This window comes from Eretmochelys imbricata, chromosome 19 (genome assembly GCF_965152235.1).
Source record: "Eretmochelys imbricata isolate rEreImb1 chromosome 19, rEreImb1.hap1, whole genome shotgun sequence".
Lineage (NCBI taxonomy): Eukaryota > Metazoa > Chordata > Testudines > Cheloniidae > Eretmochelys > Eretmochelys imbricata.
In genome coordinates, this window is record NC_135590.1 from 5470341 (window position 1) to 5486573 (window position 16233).

The 16233-nt window shown below is 41.7% G+C and overlaps 1 protein-coding gene across 2 annotated transcripts in view; it reads left to right on the plus strand.

Annotated features, from left to right (window-relative positions):
* The window catches only part of SMAP2 (small ArfGAP2), a 36284-nt gene that overhangs the window by 7695 nt on the left and 12356 nt on the right, over nucleotides 1-16233 (plus strand). The window contains exons 1-2 of one of the 2 annotated variants that reach the window (XM_077837643.1): nucleotides 395-487; nucleotides 15867-16000. Coding sequence is in view for 1 of the 2 variants with exons in the window: in XM_077837642.1 (XP_077693768.1) it covers nucleotides 15867-16000 (134 nt within the window). In the remaining variant the exon portion in view is untranslated. Of the gene's footprint in view, nucleotides 1-394; nucleotides 488-15866; nucleotides 16001-16233 lie in introns of those variants that run through there. The other variant, XM_077837642.1, reaches the window with a different exon arrangement.

Sequence of the window (16233 nt, forward strand, 5' to 3'; positions counted from 1 at the left end):
CACAACATGTTCACCAACAGAGATATTGAATGGGTTGGGATATGAGTGGATATGGAAGCTATTTAACGCCACAACTGGTAATTTGAGGGTAAATTTGTGAAGTACAAGTGTGTGAGGGAGGTCTCAATCTGGGCAATGATACAGACTCCATGATTTGAATGGACTGGAAACTTTTTTGTTTTAAACTAGCCCGTGTTAAATGTCTCCAACTATTATAGGTGGTAAATGTGGGCACTGAGAATTGCTGTTAAATTAACCAAGGAGCTTCTATGCATTTCTAACTCTCTGAATTTTTACAACATGAAGATACTGTATTTGACTCTCTTCCCTCTCCCAAACTTTTTCCCTCTACTCTTCCAGTCCCCGTCTTTCCCACAGGCTCCTTGGATCCAGTATCGTTGATGGCAGAACTGCAGGTTCCTCCACAGTGGAGTACCCCAGCGATGACCATTATGCAACTTCTCCTGCATCCACTCGTCAGTTTAAGGTTGCCCCGCACTCCTCCTTCGGTTTGTCTGAGTACCCCTCCCCTGTGTGTTATGGGAGCTCTGCCATGAGTTCCATTTTGAAGTCCAACCCTCTTGTATAACTCATTGCCAATTAGATGCAAAAAATTTGTACTTGTGCATTATTTCTTGACTCTAACATAAAATAGATCTACATACGGAGTTAGGTCAGGGTTTCTCTGTTCTCAGTATTTCCTCATCCAGAATTACAACACAGAGGTTTTTTCTTGGGGACTTTTAAGTACATACAGTGTTGATTAAATGTGCAGTACAAATGCAGAATGTTAAAGGTGTTGGTTGAAAGCTGCACTTGACTTGCAAAGTCTGTCTTGAAAGATCTTGCTTCTTTCTGTCCTTAGTATTTGATATTAACTACTGGAATTCAATGGACATACTTAGCTTATGATGATCTCCATATTGCTTCTAAAGTGACTGTCAAGTTATTGGGCTCAAATTAATGGTGTTAAGTGTATTTTTCTAAGTCTCACTAATGGAGAAATGTTCACTGCTTTCTAATATTTCAAATAGCTTCACTTTTGCATTTAAACATTGCCTTGCAGTGTTAGCAATACAAATATTGTGTTTATATACAAGAATCAGGAAAAGAAACTGATAACCCTGTACTCACAAGCCGAGAAGTGTATGAAAAGTAAGATTTTAAAATATCTAAATTCTAAATATATGGAGTAGTGCTTGTAATAAAAGTAAAAGGACTAATTAACTTCACAATATCTTCTCAGTTGTGGTGCTTTTGGCATGGGCAGTATAGGAACCCAGTGTTGGATTTTAGGTACAGCATTGTAATAGGTGAAATGTGGCAAACAAGTTACCAGTCCTTCTAAAAAGCTGAATCTAGAGCAGGTGCAAGGCAGGAAAACAATATGAAGCTAGAAAACAAGTACATCATTGTCATAACTAGAATGACTCATGGAATAAGTAGTTGAAATAGCTTTTGAAAGAAAGGGATGGAATCTGGTGAACGCTAGTTGTGAGGCTGTTAAAGGCATTGGATGAGGGGAGAAGCCGTCGAGCTAGGAAGACAAAGAAGGCAAGACAGTGGTCCAAAGCATGGGTGGAGCAAGAGTGGTGAAGGTTTGGTGACACGTATGAAGAAGAGGGCTTAACGTACAACAAGAAGTGCAAACAGGTTTTCATCTTAAGTTTTTCTCACTCTGCCAAACGGTTAATGTTAAATATGTCGGGGGGGGAGGGGGCTTATTGAATAATGGAATTTCCCTACTAAACCACTGTCTAAACTTGCGTGAATCACAGTTGAGCTTCCTCTTTTAGTAAGGGCAATGTGCATGGCGTTTTCTCTTTAAATTGCCCTGTGTAATGGCTGCTTGTGGTGAAGAGAGAACTAACCTATGGTTCCCTAAGAACAGTCTTTAGATGCTACTTGTTTGCATGATGAGGCACTGGATAAGCCCTGCAGAGTTTCCTCCTCCTGTGTGTTAAGACTTGCGTCAGCAGACCTTTACACAGAACTGAATAGCAGATGCAGTGATCTGCACTGCCTGGCTACAATTATAGCTGCCTGCAGTGAGTTAACATTCTCTTTTGAATTCTTACAACATGTTATGCTTGAAACTGGTGAAGAATTCTTGGATTAATTTAAACCCATAACATCTGTGAAGTGGAAAGAGTATATCTGACCTTGATGTGTGTAGGGTACATACTGGTGTATTCAGTAAGTCTCCCTGTATGACAGTTTTGTAATGTACTTCTGCCTTTGAAATTGCAGCATCTTAAGCTGAGAAATCAAGAATGTGTTTTCCTCTTTTATACTTCTGCTTCTTCTACAATCACTGTAAGTGGCAGGGTTAGAAATGGGAAGAAAAATAGCAAATCCAGTCATGGTAAACTTTAAAATTAGGTAAACTCTGCAGTTCTGTGGTGGCTGACTGAGCATCATTTTTTGCAACAGAATGAAATAGGTCTAATAGTGGTTTAGGTACAGCAATGCAACTAGTGTGAACACACTGTCCTCTTCCAGATAAAGCTAAATCTGATCAAGATCATTCTGTAGGAAAAGGGTTCTTAGAATCCCTTTTCAACAGCATTTACTATTGTAACAGCTGCCACTGTACGCTAAAGAGACTTTTTGTCAGTATTGGTGGGGATACAACTATAACGACAGGTCTGCCTTACTCTTGTGTTTGAGCAGCCAGCAGCAAATATGGGTCCAAGAGAATGTTGGAATGGCTGTCATTGTAGTTGCCAGGGTATGGAAAGATCAGCATTCGAGGGGAAACTATTTTGGAAATAGCTGTGCATGGTGAGAGGAGTGTTCGAGATAGCAGCAGCATCATTCAGAAATAAGGTGTGGAGACCTGGGAGCCTGGAACATCTCTGTGCTGCATACAGGTGCATTAATTATGCAAACCTGGGGGAGAAGAAATAGGGGCAGGTGTGATGAAATGCACTGAGCAGTGGATATCGAGAGAGAAACATCCTGCCTTCTAATCTTATCTCTGTCTCTAACTTTGACCTTGAGCAAGTCACTGAGACTGTTTTCCCATCTGTAAAATGGGGAATGTTGATGACTAAAGTAATCGTCATACAACATTTAAATACGATGTAAATCCGGTGATGCTCAGTTTTACAAATGACCGAGTGCCCAGTTTTTGTAAAAATACACTACTCTGCTTGGTTTCAGGAAACTTGCACTGCCATTTAAGTACAAATAGTGGTTGGTTACTGTAGTGACAAACAGATAAATTAGTTGAGATGTCAGACTGGTATGTGGTTTTGTGAAGGTGTTTATCTCACCAACATCTTTGCTCTTTAAAGATAATTCATCTTAATACAAGTAGATTATTGACACTAAAGAGAGAACAAAAACTAACTCCATAACTCTAGTCTGGAAGGAAGGACTGATCAGAAACAGCAGTTTTCTCATGTCTGCCCCTTGAAATTTAGGACAGGAAAAAAAAGGGCCTGGAACAAAACTGATCCTTGGAACATGCTGTAATATCTTTCTCCCCTCTTATTAGTGACCAAGTCCTATATTTATAGGTGAAACTGGTAGCAACGCCTGTTAAAGTTGCACAGTGCTTTCCATTATATATGTTTTCAGTTGCTGGTAACTTTGCCAAACTTAAACAATTTGTGCTGAACTTTTTCATACTAGATGTCTGCCTAAGGCTGACTTTTTTGCTGGGAAATTCTAGCTAAAACATTTCAGCTGTTTCCAAGAACAAGATTAGGGAAATACACTTTGCCCATGTTTTAAAAATATAAAATTAAAAAAATCCCCTTTTGTTGAGAAGCTCTAGCAATTTCACGCTTTGAAGCAAGGGTATGAAACTTGACAGGTCCCTGGTGTCTGTGCCTTTTGCGGTCACCTTGAAAACTTCCTGCAGGCTCAGTAGAAGCTTGCTAGAGTTTGGCAGGTGAATTCTCTGATTTTGTTTATACTGAGCAGCTCCTATGCACAGACTGAACTGTTCATGCCTGTCTCCACAGAATAACTGAGAATGCTCCAACCTGGTGCTGCAGAGGCTGAGCTAGACTTGGCCGGCTGTTGCCCTTCCGAGTAGCTAGGGACAGCTGTGGTTCTGGGCGCCAGAACTGAGCAGGGAGAGCCTCTCATCTGCTTTCCTTGCTACTCCTGCTTGCACACAGCAGGAGAGGAAGAAACCTGACTTGAATGCAGAGGGGTGAAGAAAAGGGGTGGGGGAATCAGAGGAGATGCAGAGCAAGGGGATGGGCAAAAGGTGGGGGGGACCCAGAGCAGGAACAAGGGGAAAGAACAGGAAGAAGTAATCGAACAGCCTCAGTGCCCTAAAATCTGAATTCAAACACACACCAACAATGTGTTGTCTTCAGAGCTGGAGTGACTGACAGAAGGACTGACTTTATTGATGAAGTCCGTATAGGAAGGCTACATTGGATGAGAGTTAAAATCAAAGGAAGAAACTACATTCCTAATACAGTAGAGATCTTTACCAAGAAATGTCTGAATTGCAGCAGCCCCTTCTTGCTTCCATCCACTTGCAACAGCAAGGAAAAGAACCTGTCTGGTTCAGTTCTGCTAACCACCTCCAAACCCACATGTGACAACTACGGGTGTGTGGGGAGTGCTAGACACATGCCTGTGAGCTGCTAAAAATCTTTCCAGAGAGGTGTACTTCTGAGTACTTGAATCCCTATATAGTGATGCTAGAGGACTAGTGCATAGCTTCACTAGATCGCAGTATATAATAGCAAATGCACAAATACTTGAGAAGAGATGGAACTATTGCCACTTGACAAGGAAATGAAGCAGAAGTGTTCAAGTATGAGTGCAGCTTAATCCAACGTCTCCACTAATTTAGTCACTTCTTTTGGTCTAAAATTTTTAAAGCCTCTTCTGAGATGGAAAAAATGCATAATCCCTATCAACTAAACTCTCTAGTGTCACTAATCCCTGGTTGGTTGTCAGCTTCTGACCTGTCTTTTTCAGTCTTGGTAACTGGTGGAATTTGTCCTTGTTTCAAGATTCTCTTTATAAACCATGTCATTGGCTCTATCTGCTTGAGACCTTCAGTTATACAAAATCTGATGCATTATTGGACATGGCCATGTGCATGTATCCTGAGGGGGGGAGAGTCCTGGCTGTACTAGCAATTGTTTTAGGAAGCCAGAATTACTACTTGGCAGCTCCACTGTCCTGATAAGATTAAATACATACAGATGCGATAAAGAATAAGTCAGTGGAGCAGAGTTCTTGTAATATTTCTGATTCTGCAAAAATTGTAGTCGTGGGCTGAGCTCTTCATGACAGAATGTTACCAATATGTCTCAGGTTACCAGGGAAACTTTCAACCAACTGTCGTGTTAACGCCAACAAATCTGAACTCCATGGAACTTCTGTGAAGGATTTTCTTTGGTGGAGGGGATGGTGGTGGAGTATCTAGGATATATGTTATAAACAGCAGAGAGAACTTCTGATTTACCTTAAAATTAGCAGCTGTTCTTCCCAAACCTTGCCCCTTATGCCAACAAGGTGTGAAACGTGATAGATGTATGTGCAAACAAGAATCTGGTCTAGAAATGGGACTTGCTTAGTGTTCCTCATTCTGCATAAACAACTAGTCCATAGAAAACCACGTCTCTGGAATGTTACCACTCATCTACACAGTGCAGTAATGCACAGCTGTGTGGTAGGGATTAGTGCGCAACATGTTGGTGTCCGTTCTAACTGGCCTGTATAGATCCTGCTGGCGCACGCTATAAATTCCGCAGACAAGCCCTGAATCTTGCTCTTATGTTGCCCAGCTCTCCCCATTAGCCCTTCTTGACACTAGATCCAACCAGGGGGGATTAAAATCTGATTTAAATCATTGGGTTTCTTAAATCTCATTTTGCATTTGTACTTAGTTTTCCTAAAGAGGTTCATTCTTCTGGGTATAACTATTGAAATATGTTGATTTGCAACTAAATTTGGTACTTTCTTTACTAACCAGGAAAATACATACATCTGTGCACTTAAGGAATTTTGTAGTTTGACAAACACAGAAGTTAAGAAACTGAATAAATGTGTTAAAGTATAGTGAATGAAACACTTGTAAATCTAACCTGTTGTAAGCAAAGGAATTTAGGCATGGCTAAGCACCGCAACACTCAGCATAACATTTAAGTGCCTAGGAAGTGACTAGGATTCACAAAGTCTGAGTTAGGTGCCTAGGCTCCCTACACAATATTTGGAGTGGAACAAATAGTTCATGCTGCTAGTAACCTAGCATAATGACAGGTTTCAGAGTAGCAGCCGGTGTTAGTCTGTATTCGCAAAAAGAAAAGGAGTACTTGTGGCACCTTAGAGACTAACCAATTTATTTGAGCATAAGCTTTCGTGAGCTACAGCTCACTTCATCGGATGCACTCCTTTTCTTTTTGCTAGTAACCTAGTCATTCCTCAATTAGTTGGTTTAAGGCAGTGCTCCGAAGTGTTAGCACCTGGAACAATTTTTGATGGTTGAGTAAAATCTCATTCAGTCTTGTATCATCCTGCTAAGGTGGGCAGATGCTGTATGTGCCAGTAAGTAAATTTTGTGACAATTGTGCAGTTTTAAAAAAAAATCCTTTAAAGTTGACCTGCGAAGGAAGAGAGAGCTCCTCAGAGTGGCTTCTTAAAGTCAAGCTTCTAGATGTTTTAGCCAACTTCCTGAATGGCCTATTGTTCAGTCTCCTCCAAAGTATCCCTGGCTCACGACATTGTCAACAGGGACTCTTCTGCTTTTGCTTCCTCATATAACAGCAAGTTCACTCTTTATGCAAGAGAAGACGGGAGCTGAGATTCTGCTTTGTGCGATGCATAGTGGCAAGGAACTGGACTAGATGACCTCTTGAGGTCCCTTCCAGTTCTGTGATTCTACAGTATCTGGATTTTAAGAGTCACTACCTCAATTTACCATGGGTCACATCGTACTTCAAACCAACTGTCCATAGATGGGGGAGGGACTTATATAAGTGTGTTTCTTTCAGTTAAGGTAGGGTGACTCCTAAATTCTAATGGGCTTGCATTAAGGACATAGTTTAATCATCTAGCGCCTTTGTGGGACGCTGCGGAGACTGCATTGACTGTCCTTGTAGAACAGTGACAGATTTCTCAATCCTTGGGCAAAAGTGTACAGCATACCAGACTGGTGCAAAGTGAGTGTCTGCATGTGCGAGGTGGGGAAACCCAGAGGAAGCTGCAATCCATAATATCGTGAATTCCAGTCAGTCCTCTTACGCAATATCATTTCCAGAAGAGAAATTATAAGTCAGTGGAAAGTACTGGGGGCTCTTTTTTAAAAAAAAAAAAAATCAACCAAACAAAAAAAACTTTCTGTTCATCAGTTGGCTGACTGGAAAGCAGGGAAGGGGAATTTATTCTCAGTTCTAGCTCAGTGGAAAGTTTCCAGTTGGCTACTAGTGATGGCTTGTACTAGCTGATGTGGGTGTTATCTTACTGGGATCTATCCCGCTGCCTGCACAATTTCCCACATAGTCTCTCCCACACATACTGTTGAGGGAGATGCTTGCAGGATGTCTGAGTCCAACACATGCAATAGCATTGACATGGATCATTCAGTCCCTGCAGCACATTTCCCTCTCACAGCTGGGCTTTTGCTGGAGTAATTGCAGGCAGGGAGCTGGCAAGTTGAACAATTGTGCGCACAGAGATTGTTTCATTAGGAGTTGAATAGCTAAGCTCTCTCCTTCCTGTCCCATGAAAGCATCTATTTTACCTCATCCTCCCTCTCCCCCTCCCCTTCTCTGCAGTCAATTTCTGCTTATTCATAAATGCCTTCAGGGTTATTACAGAGGAAGTTGACATAAGCAGCTTGAGCCAAAATGCCATGTGCTGAATAGAGGAGGGCAAAAAGTGAATCCCTCTAGGATTTTAAAAATGAAAATTCCCTCAAATGGCATTCTCTGTGTGTGTGTGGCAAATGATAAAAACCAGTAAAATGTGTATGAAACTTAACTAGCTAGGGAGCTTTTAAAGAGTGTTTGGGTTTTTGGTTTTTGTGTTTTTTTTTTTTTTTAAAGTAGCCTTCTGGAAAAGTGCTACATACAAGCAGTTCACTTGGATAGTGCCTCATGTTTTCTTGTGTGTGAAGGAGGGTGTTGGAGTTAGATTTTTTTTTTAATATATAAAACTGGCACAACTCTTAATTTGCAGTCAATATGTATTTTGATGAAGGTTGGGCACTGGCTGATAAGACTAGTAAAAGAACATGGAGCCTTTAACCCTCTAGGTTAAGGCTTCAAATCCATGCCACTAGTAGTAGCTCTTTATCCTATGGGAAACTTGGCCACTCTAGTGGTCCACATGCCCCTTCACGCCTAGGACTAACTGGGATCTGTGGTGCCCTCTTCTGGGATTGCCAAGGAGTGAACGAACTATAGAGATACCTACAATTCACTCCTAGAGGTGGCTTTCCATGCAACCCATCCCTGGGTCAAGAATGAGGCCCTCTGGTATTCCCAGCTGTCACGGGAGGGGGCGTAGGCAGGGTTAAGAGGGTATGGACTGGCTTCCTTTAGCCATCTCTCACTCCATTTTGATCCAGTTCCCTTTCCCTAATCAGCATAATGTCAAGTTGCCAATTTCCCCTTAATATATATAATACTAGATGATAGAGCCACCAACTTGTAACTTTGTGCACAGGAGAGTAGGTGCTCATTAAGATCTTAAAAGTTTTACAGCCATCTGGTGGCTGTAATTCTGCCAACCTGTAGGGACCTGTGTTTACAATATAGTGTTGATCGCTCTATTTTCTGGCCATCTGAATTATTCATGTGAACCATTTCTTTCAATAAAAAGAAAAGGAGTACTTGTGGCACCTTAGAGACTAACCAATTTATTAGAGCATAAGCTTTCGTGAGCTACAGCTCACTTCATCGGATGCATACTGTGGAAAATATAGAAGATGTTTGTTTTTATACGCACAAATCATGAAAAAATGGGTGTTTATCACTACAAAAGGTTTTCTCTCCCCCCACCCCACTCTCCTGCTGGTAATAGCTTATGTAAAGTGATCACTCTCCTTACAATGTGTATGATAATCAAGGTGGGCCATTTCCAGCACAAATCCAGGTTTTCTCCCCCCCAAACAAACCCACTCTCCTGTTGGTAATACACATTGTAAGGAGAATGATCACTTTACATAAGCTATTACCAGCAGGAGAGTGGGGTGGGGGGGAAGAGAAACTTTTGTAGTAGTAAACAGCCATTTTTTTCATGATTTGTGTGTATAAAAACATCTTCTGTATTTTCCACAGTATGCATCCGATGAAGTGAGCTGTAGCTCACGAAAGCTTATGCTCAGATAAATTGGTTAGTCTCTAAGGTGCCACAAGGACTCCTTTTCTTTTTCCGAATACAGACTAACACGGCTGTTACTCCGAAATATTTCTTTCAATGTTCTTCAATTATTTGGCAAGTCAAACGTTTTTCTTACTAATTTGGTTTTTAAAGGGCTTTTGCGATAAATATGCTAGGCCAAATTTTACCTTTAGTGTCTTCTGTAGTTCTGGTGAAAACAATGAGATTGTACAGGTGGAGACAAGATAAAATGTGGCCTCTTACCTAATGCTCCAACTCCTAACTCGGGTGGGCAAACTACGGCCCACAGGCCACATCTGGTCCTCCAGCCGATTTAATCCGGCCCTTGAGCTCCCGCTGGGGAGCAGGGTCTGGGGCTTCCTGCGCTCCAGCGGCTCCAGGAATAAGCAACGTCCCCCCTCTCCAGCTCCTACGTTCAGGGGCAGCCAGAGGGCTCCTTGCACTGCCCATATCCACAGGCACTGCCTCCTCAGCTCCTATTGGCCAGGAACTGCGGCCAGTGGGAGCTGCCGGGGCAGTGCACAGAGCCTCCTGACTGCTCCTAAACGTAGGAGCTGGGGGGGGGAACATGCCACTGCTTCCAGGAGCCGCTTGAGGTAAGCGCCGCCTGGAGCCTGCCCCAGTCCTGATCCCCTTCTCGCCCTCTGAACCCCTTGGTCCCAGCCCGGAGCTCCCTCTTGCACCCCAAACCCCTCATCCTCACCCAAGAGCCTGCACCCCCAGCCAGAGCCCTCACCCCCTCCTGCACCCCAACCCCGGTGAGCATTCATGGCCTGCCATACAACTTCCAAACCCAGATGTGGCCCTTGAGCCAAAAAGTTAAGACACTGGTCGGCAAACTGCACACAGAGCAATTAGCAGGAAGCGTTTGGGTGGATAAAGGCTGCAGGAGAGGCATACCACTACTTCAGCAATTCTTGTGGCTACATTGACAAATGCTTCCAGGGCTGGGATTTTGCATTTTCCCCCAAAAAAGTTGTTTGTCTAAGGTAGAAGAAGCAAAGCGTTATCCAAAATATTGTATGTCTTAATTTCGTTGTTCATAACCTATCTAATCCTATGCCTCTTGCATTAAGTTCCCGACTGAAATTGCAGGTCACTAAGATAGTTTTAACTTTTTGCATCCTCTAGTTTCCTCAAAACTAAATTCTTGTAGGACCTAATTCGGTTCTGTAATATTCTCTGAACCAGTCCATAAAGGGGCTTTTGCAGATCTAATCACGTTGCATAAACAGCAGCAGCACTCTTGACATTGACTAGAAGTACAGAATATAAACAATATTCTCTTGCACCATTTTTTCAGAGCTGGATGTTTCATGTGAACAACTTCCTCTTTTTTTTTTTTAAGAATCCCATGATTACAAAAATCTGCATGGGGAAGTATAAGACTTGTTTGCATTTACATTAGCGGGCTAACCTTAGCCCCAAATGTTTGCAAAGCTAAGTATGTCATGGAAATTAGAAACATCAAAACAAAAACCTGTGTTAGCCTTTAAGGAGTAAGTAGTGACTGTTGCAATTGAAGGATCAGTGAGGATGTGGAGGGCAATATACTTAGTCTTGCATATTCATACTCCATTTTGTTTGAACAGCTGGACTCTGCCAGGCATTTCGTAAAGGGTAAGCTGTTCAGAACAACCTAAATTTGGCCTTGTTGCTAAGACAAGGGCTCTCCCAAGCAAGAAGTCATGTAATTCCTTCCATCTTCCTTATTACCTGAGAAAGAAGGGTCCTGATTGACATTAACTTTAATATCCTTTGGCACTTTATGCTTTGCTGTGTGGCCGCTGCTTCAATTGTGTAAGTCTAAGCTGCCCTTGCATTGCTATTGACAGGCTGATGCCTGTGTTCTCCCAATCACTAATGCTTTATTTTTATAGTTACTCTTTTTCCATTGTACTGAGCCTTGCCTGTGTCAATCCATCACAGCTCTTTCAGCAGACAGTTCCTGCTGCACACTGCAGCCGCTCAGTTTACAGCGTTGCCCTTTCTGCCCAAGGGGAGCAAAATCATCTTCCTTCTCTTTGAAGAGTTAACATTATCTGGATGTAATATCTGAACTTACAAGAAGACTAATTGATTACTGCTTTATGCAATAAAGAGCAAAGGTGAAGATGCATACCCGGCATTCACATGCTTTGCCCGCTTCGTAGGGCTGGAGGAAAAATGCAATGTATGTTTGATAAAATATTTAGGCATCTTTGTGTGTTTGGGATGTCTGTGTATGCTTGTAACTCCATCACAATAGTATCGGAGCATCAAGGTTCCTAACAATGCATTTGAATCAAAATATTAGCCTTCCTTCTAAAAAGCAGAAGAATGTCTTTGTAACGGTTCTGCTTTGCTTTTTTGATCTGCATTTTTTTTCCCCTCTGACATTTCATTTGCTTCTCTTATCTCATTTCATTGTTCGTTTCTGTGCTCTTAGCAACAAATAGGGGAAACAAGTCTGTTACCTCAGAGGACAGCATCTGCTGCTACCAAGCAAAAATATTGGCAACTAACAGGATTTTTATAGCTTAAGTATTAATTTAGAAAATGTCAGTTAGCAGAAAATGGTTCTAAACTTTCAACTCTGTATGTGTTCTGGATTTTTCCTGAGCTTGGAACTCAGAATATGGTGGCAGACAGCTGTCATTTTAATACCCAGTCCTAGCTGTTTCTGATCCTACCTCCTAAATGAAACACAAAAATGATGAGCGAGGGACATAGATCACTGCAGATGGTACTGCGAACAAGAGCACTGTTCTCATCTGGTATAATTGTGTAGAAGGTGAAATGGCCTTAACTAGCACCATGGGACACAGTAACTAGAGGTTACTATGGCCCCTGATGTAGTATCTAGTTTACTATTAATCCGTTTAGTCCTATAAACACTAAATATAGCCTAGGGCTTAAGTTTAACTTAAGTATAACCCTGAAAAATTCCTGGTAGTTACCTCGATTGAACAAAGTTAGTCCCTAAATTAGAATGGTCTGAAATGAGACATAAAAATGAAATCTATAAATGGGACAGTTTTTATTAAATAAGAGGCACTTGTAAATTTGGCAACTGGGCACTGGGATTGCAGTCTTCCTAGTTTTACTGCTGACTACTGTAACACCTTCAGCAAATCACTTACCTGAGTGCCTCTTTCTCAGATACCAGAATACTTACCTACTGCAACGGGATTGTGGGCTTTCCTTCCTGAATAATATATCCATAGTGCACTGTAGGTGCTTCTATGCCATTATTGTGTGATGGCTATTAGGTGTCCAAAGCACACTTTGCTTCACATTGAGGTGTTCATCAGGAACTACTTTTTGAGTTGGGATGTGAAGTCCAGAAATGGCCTTTTTAAAGAGGCAGTTAAGAGAGCAATGGTATTGTAGACTAGAGATTTCCTACTCATTGTCCTTGGAACTTTGATTAAACCATACAAGGTCAGCTGAAAACATTAGCTTTCCTTTCTGTATATGTGGTTCTCAAACTGTTCTCTGTGGGGTATAATTCCTCCATATTGCTTGTTTGCTATCCTGCTTGGTTGACAGCAATCAGTGTGTGGCCACGGGGAGGCCAGAAAATAAGGAAATGCTGCTAACCCTGAAGGCTGACTCTACCTAACAATGGTGAGAAGTTCCATCTTCTGAAGGATTTTTCTCCATGAGTTCCCCTTCCTCTCACAAGCTTCCTCCTGAATCTCCGCTGAGCTTTCAGGTCCTGGTTTCTAACCAGATGCAAGGGAGTTAATTACCCTGTCCCTGAACAAATATCTTGATGGGGTAGAGCTCCTTATCTAAAAGTGTATGCTGCAGTTTTCTAAATGAAGGAGTTCAGTGACTAAAACTGTCTGCTCTTCAGGGCAGGAACTCTGCCTACCTCTGTCTGGAAAATAGCTACCATGGTTTGCGCACACGTATAACATAATCTTGCATTTTCTCTAAAGTATTGAAAGGGGGCTAGCGACTGCTGGGGGGACAGGGTGTATATGACATTGTCTAAACTTAAGTTTTGCTACTATGTTGACAAAGTTAAAAGCAGCAAACTCCCCTAGTGTAGGTGCTGCTATGTCCTGTATAAAAGGGTTTGTACTGGTATTATTTATTCCAGTTTGGCAAAGCGAAATAAGCGGCTTATACTAGCATAAGTGGTGGTTTAAAAAACAAAACAAAAAACACTCCCCTTTCAGACAGGCCAATAAAACAGTTAGTGTATAGGCCTACTTTTTTGTGTTTTCCTGCAGGGGTGGGGAACGGGAAATCAAACACGTTATAGTTGTCCAGTGAATGGCTCACTGATCTACTTCTGTATGCTTCATTTAATTCCAAGGGGAAACTACTTGAGAGAGCTCTTCTGGTTTGGAATTCAGATTCAGCAGGAGAGGGTGTTAATGTTCAACAGCTGTCATCTGTTAGGTGCTAATCTGGCCACTTGTTAGTGGAAGATACCTTCCATTATATCAAGCATAGCTCTGCTTGGCTGGGGTGAGGAGACTTTTTTGCAAACTTTTCTTTAATGAGCAAGTAAAATACCCCATTTTGTATTGCATCCATGATTTTGATGTAGGGCGGGCCAATAAACTTTATATGATTGGTAGTCCTAAATTTGTTTTCAGCATTGCTGTAGCTTTGTTGGTCCCAGGATATTAGACACGGTGGGTGAGGGTAATATCTTTTATTGCCCCAGTTTTTGTTGGCAAGAGACAAGCTTTTGAGCTATACAGAGCTCTTCAGACCTGATGCTTGTCTCCTATTTAGCAACAGCAGTTGGTCCGATTAAAAGACAAATGCTAAATTTAATCTGTTTTAAACATGGAATATCTCTCCATTCAGAATCCTGATCTTTCAACTGATTTCTTTTTAAACTTCCAATTCTTATTTATGCATTCTGTCTTAAATAAATCTGATAGATCTGAAAACTCTCAGGAGGGAAGAGAGGACATTGAGTTTGATCCAAGCTTTAGCACTGATTGTGTGCCCAGACTTGTTAACTTTCGTTCAGGTTTGAAGAGCATTAGCATTACTAGAAGTAACAGAAGGGGAGGAAAAATAAAAGGTTTTAAATAGTAAAGTATCTACATTGGCACACAACCGTATATGCAAGTCTTGAACACTTCTGCTTTCTAAAATTACACAACTTTCCCTTATTGCCTTCTATCTACTCCTGTATTTCTTGAGCAGGTGTTATTACTAAGTGTATGGGTATCTCCTAAGTGCTCCAATGCATGCCTCTATCAGTTGATCACTTTTTTGGCCTGCCAGCCTTGATATTGTGTGTGAATTTACATTGCATGAGGTACAGTTTGCAAACCAAACTAGCTGTAGGCTAGCTGGGCTTTTGTAAATATTCAGCAGGCCTTTGGAACTTGGGTCAAGTCCATCTGTGGATTTTGGAGAACTGGCTGTGCTCAACAAAGGAAGGTTATTTCCAGAGTTGTTCATGCCTTGAAACTGGCCTGATCACTTCATGCTGGCAGTGATAGTCAGAAACTTCAAATGCTAATCTTTCTGGAGAGGAGTTGGGATGGGAACAGTAGTGTGAATGCCACCTGGTGGCAATGAGTAGCAGTTCACGAGGCTCTGTATTTCACTTGGCAATGTATCTCCATGCTTATTTCACAGAAAGATTAATGTTCTAGTTTACAATGAGTGAAATTAAACTTGTAAAGCTTTCCCTTGTTTTTTCCCAGCATGACCTCCCTTCTTCCAAACCTTGGAGCTCTCTTGTCTGTTGAAAGTTGCATGTTAACCTTGCATCTAAAAGCAAAACTGTCTAAAGACTGAAGAGTAAACTGTGTATCGACTTCTCTCTCAGATCACAATCCTAACATTCACTCTGCCGAAGGTGGAGAATCAGTCAGGCTATTGGAATCAGGAGAACAAATAAACTGCTGTTCTGTATTCGTCTTCTGCTGTAACCTAAGCAACATGGCTATATCTCGTACAATACATTTTGTTTCTTTCCAGGAGTAGAGGAAGACTTATAGTCATGTTCCTTGTCTTAAGGTCAAATAACTCAAACACTAAGTGCAGCTCATCTTTGAGCAGTGGTGTTTGTCTGGGATAGTCTGATAGTGAAATCTGGCTCTTAGGTAACATTGCCAGTAACATTAACTGTCTCGCTCCATGCTAAACTTGAGATTTTGAAACCACCCTCCAGTACAGGTCTAATGGCTAGACACTAGCTGCACGATATCGAAAAGGTCACTTAAAAAGAATGGGGGTTAAGCGAAAGGATGTTCTTGTGGTGCATCCTTTCTCTCTACCCCGGGATTATTCTGGTTTCACTTTGAGAGCGTTCTGTTACGTTACACAAATAACCCAGATTGGAGGGGGAAGGAGGAAACATAAAACATTTGTTCCCTAAGTCTTACACTTGGACCTGTCTTTTTTTTTTAAGAGAACACACTGCTAGTGTCTAATCCCAGTTTCCATTCTAGATGAAAATGCAAAATCATCAATCCACAGTTCACTTGGTGCAGTTTCTCATAAAAGATTGTTCGTGGCAGTGGGGATTTATGAATGTGTGCATGACTGCCTCTTTTGATGTCCTTTTGCAGGGCCACGATGGGCATCCTGGAATATTGGCGTGTTCATTTGTATTCGCTGTGCTGGGATCCACCGGAATCTAGGAGTTCACATATCCAGGGTGAAATCTGTCAATCTCGACCAGTGGACTCAAGCGCAGATACAAGTAAAAATGGAGCTGGACTATATAATGTGAACAGAACTGTTGCTCTGGCAGAATGGGATTCAGTAAATCTTAAAATACATGTCTGAGAGAGTCCAGTGGAAGGAGACTTTAAAACGATCACCAAAGCTTTCCTCTCTATATGGTTAAAAAAACCACACACAACACTGTGCTGACTGACTAAAATAATGGCCTGTAGGAGTGTGACAGACTTCCCTGAGTTAAAAACAGGCTCT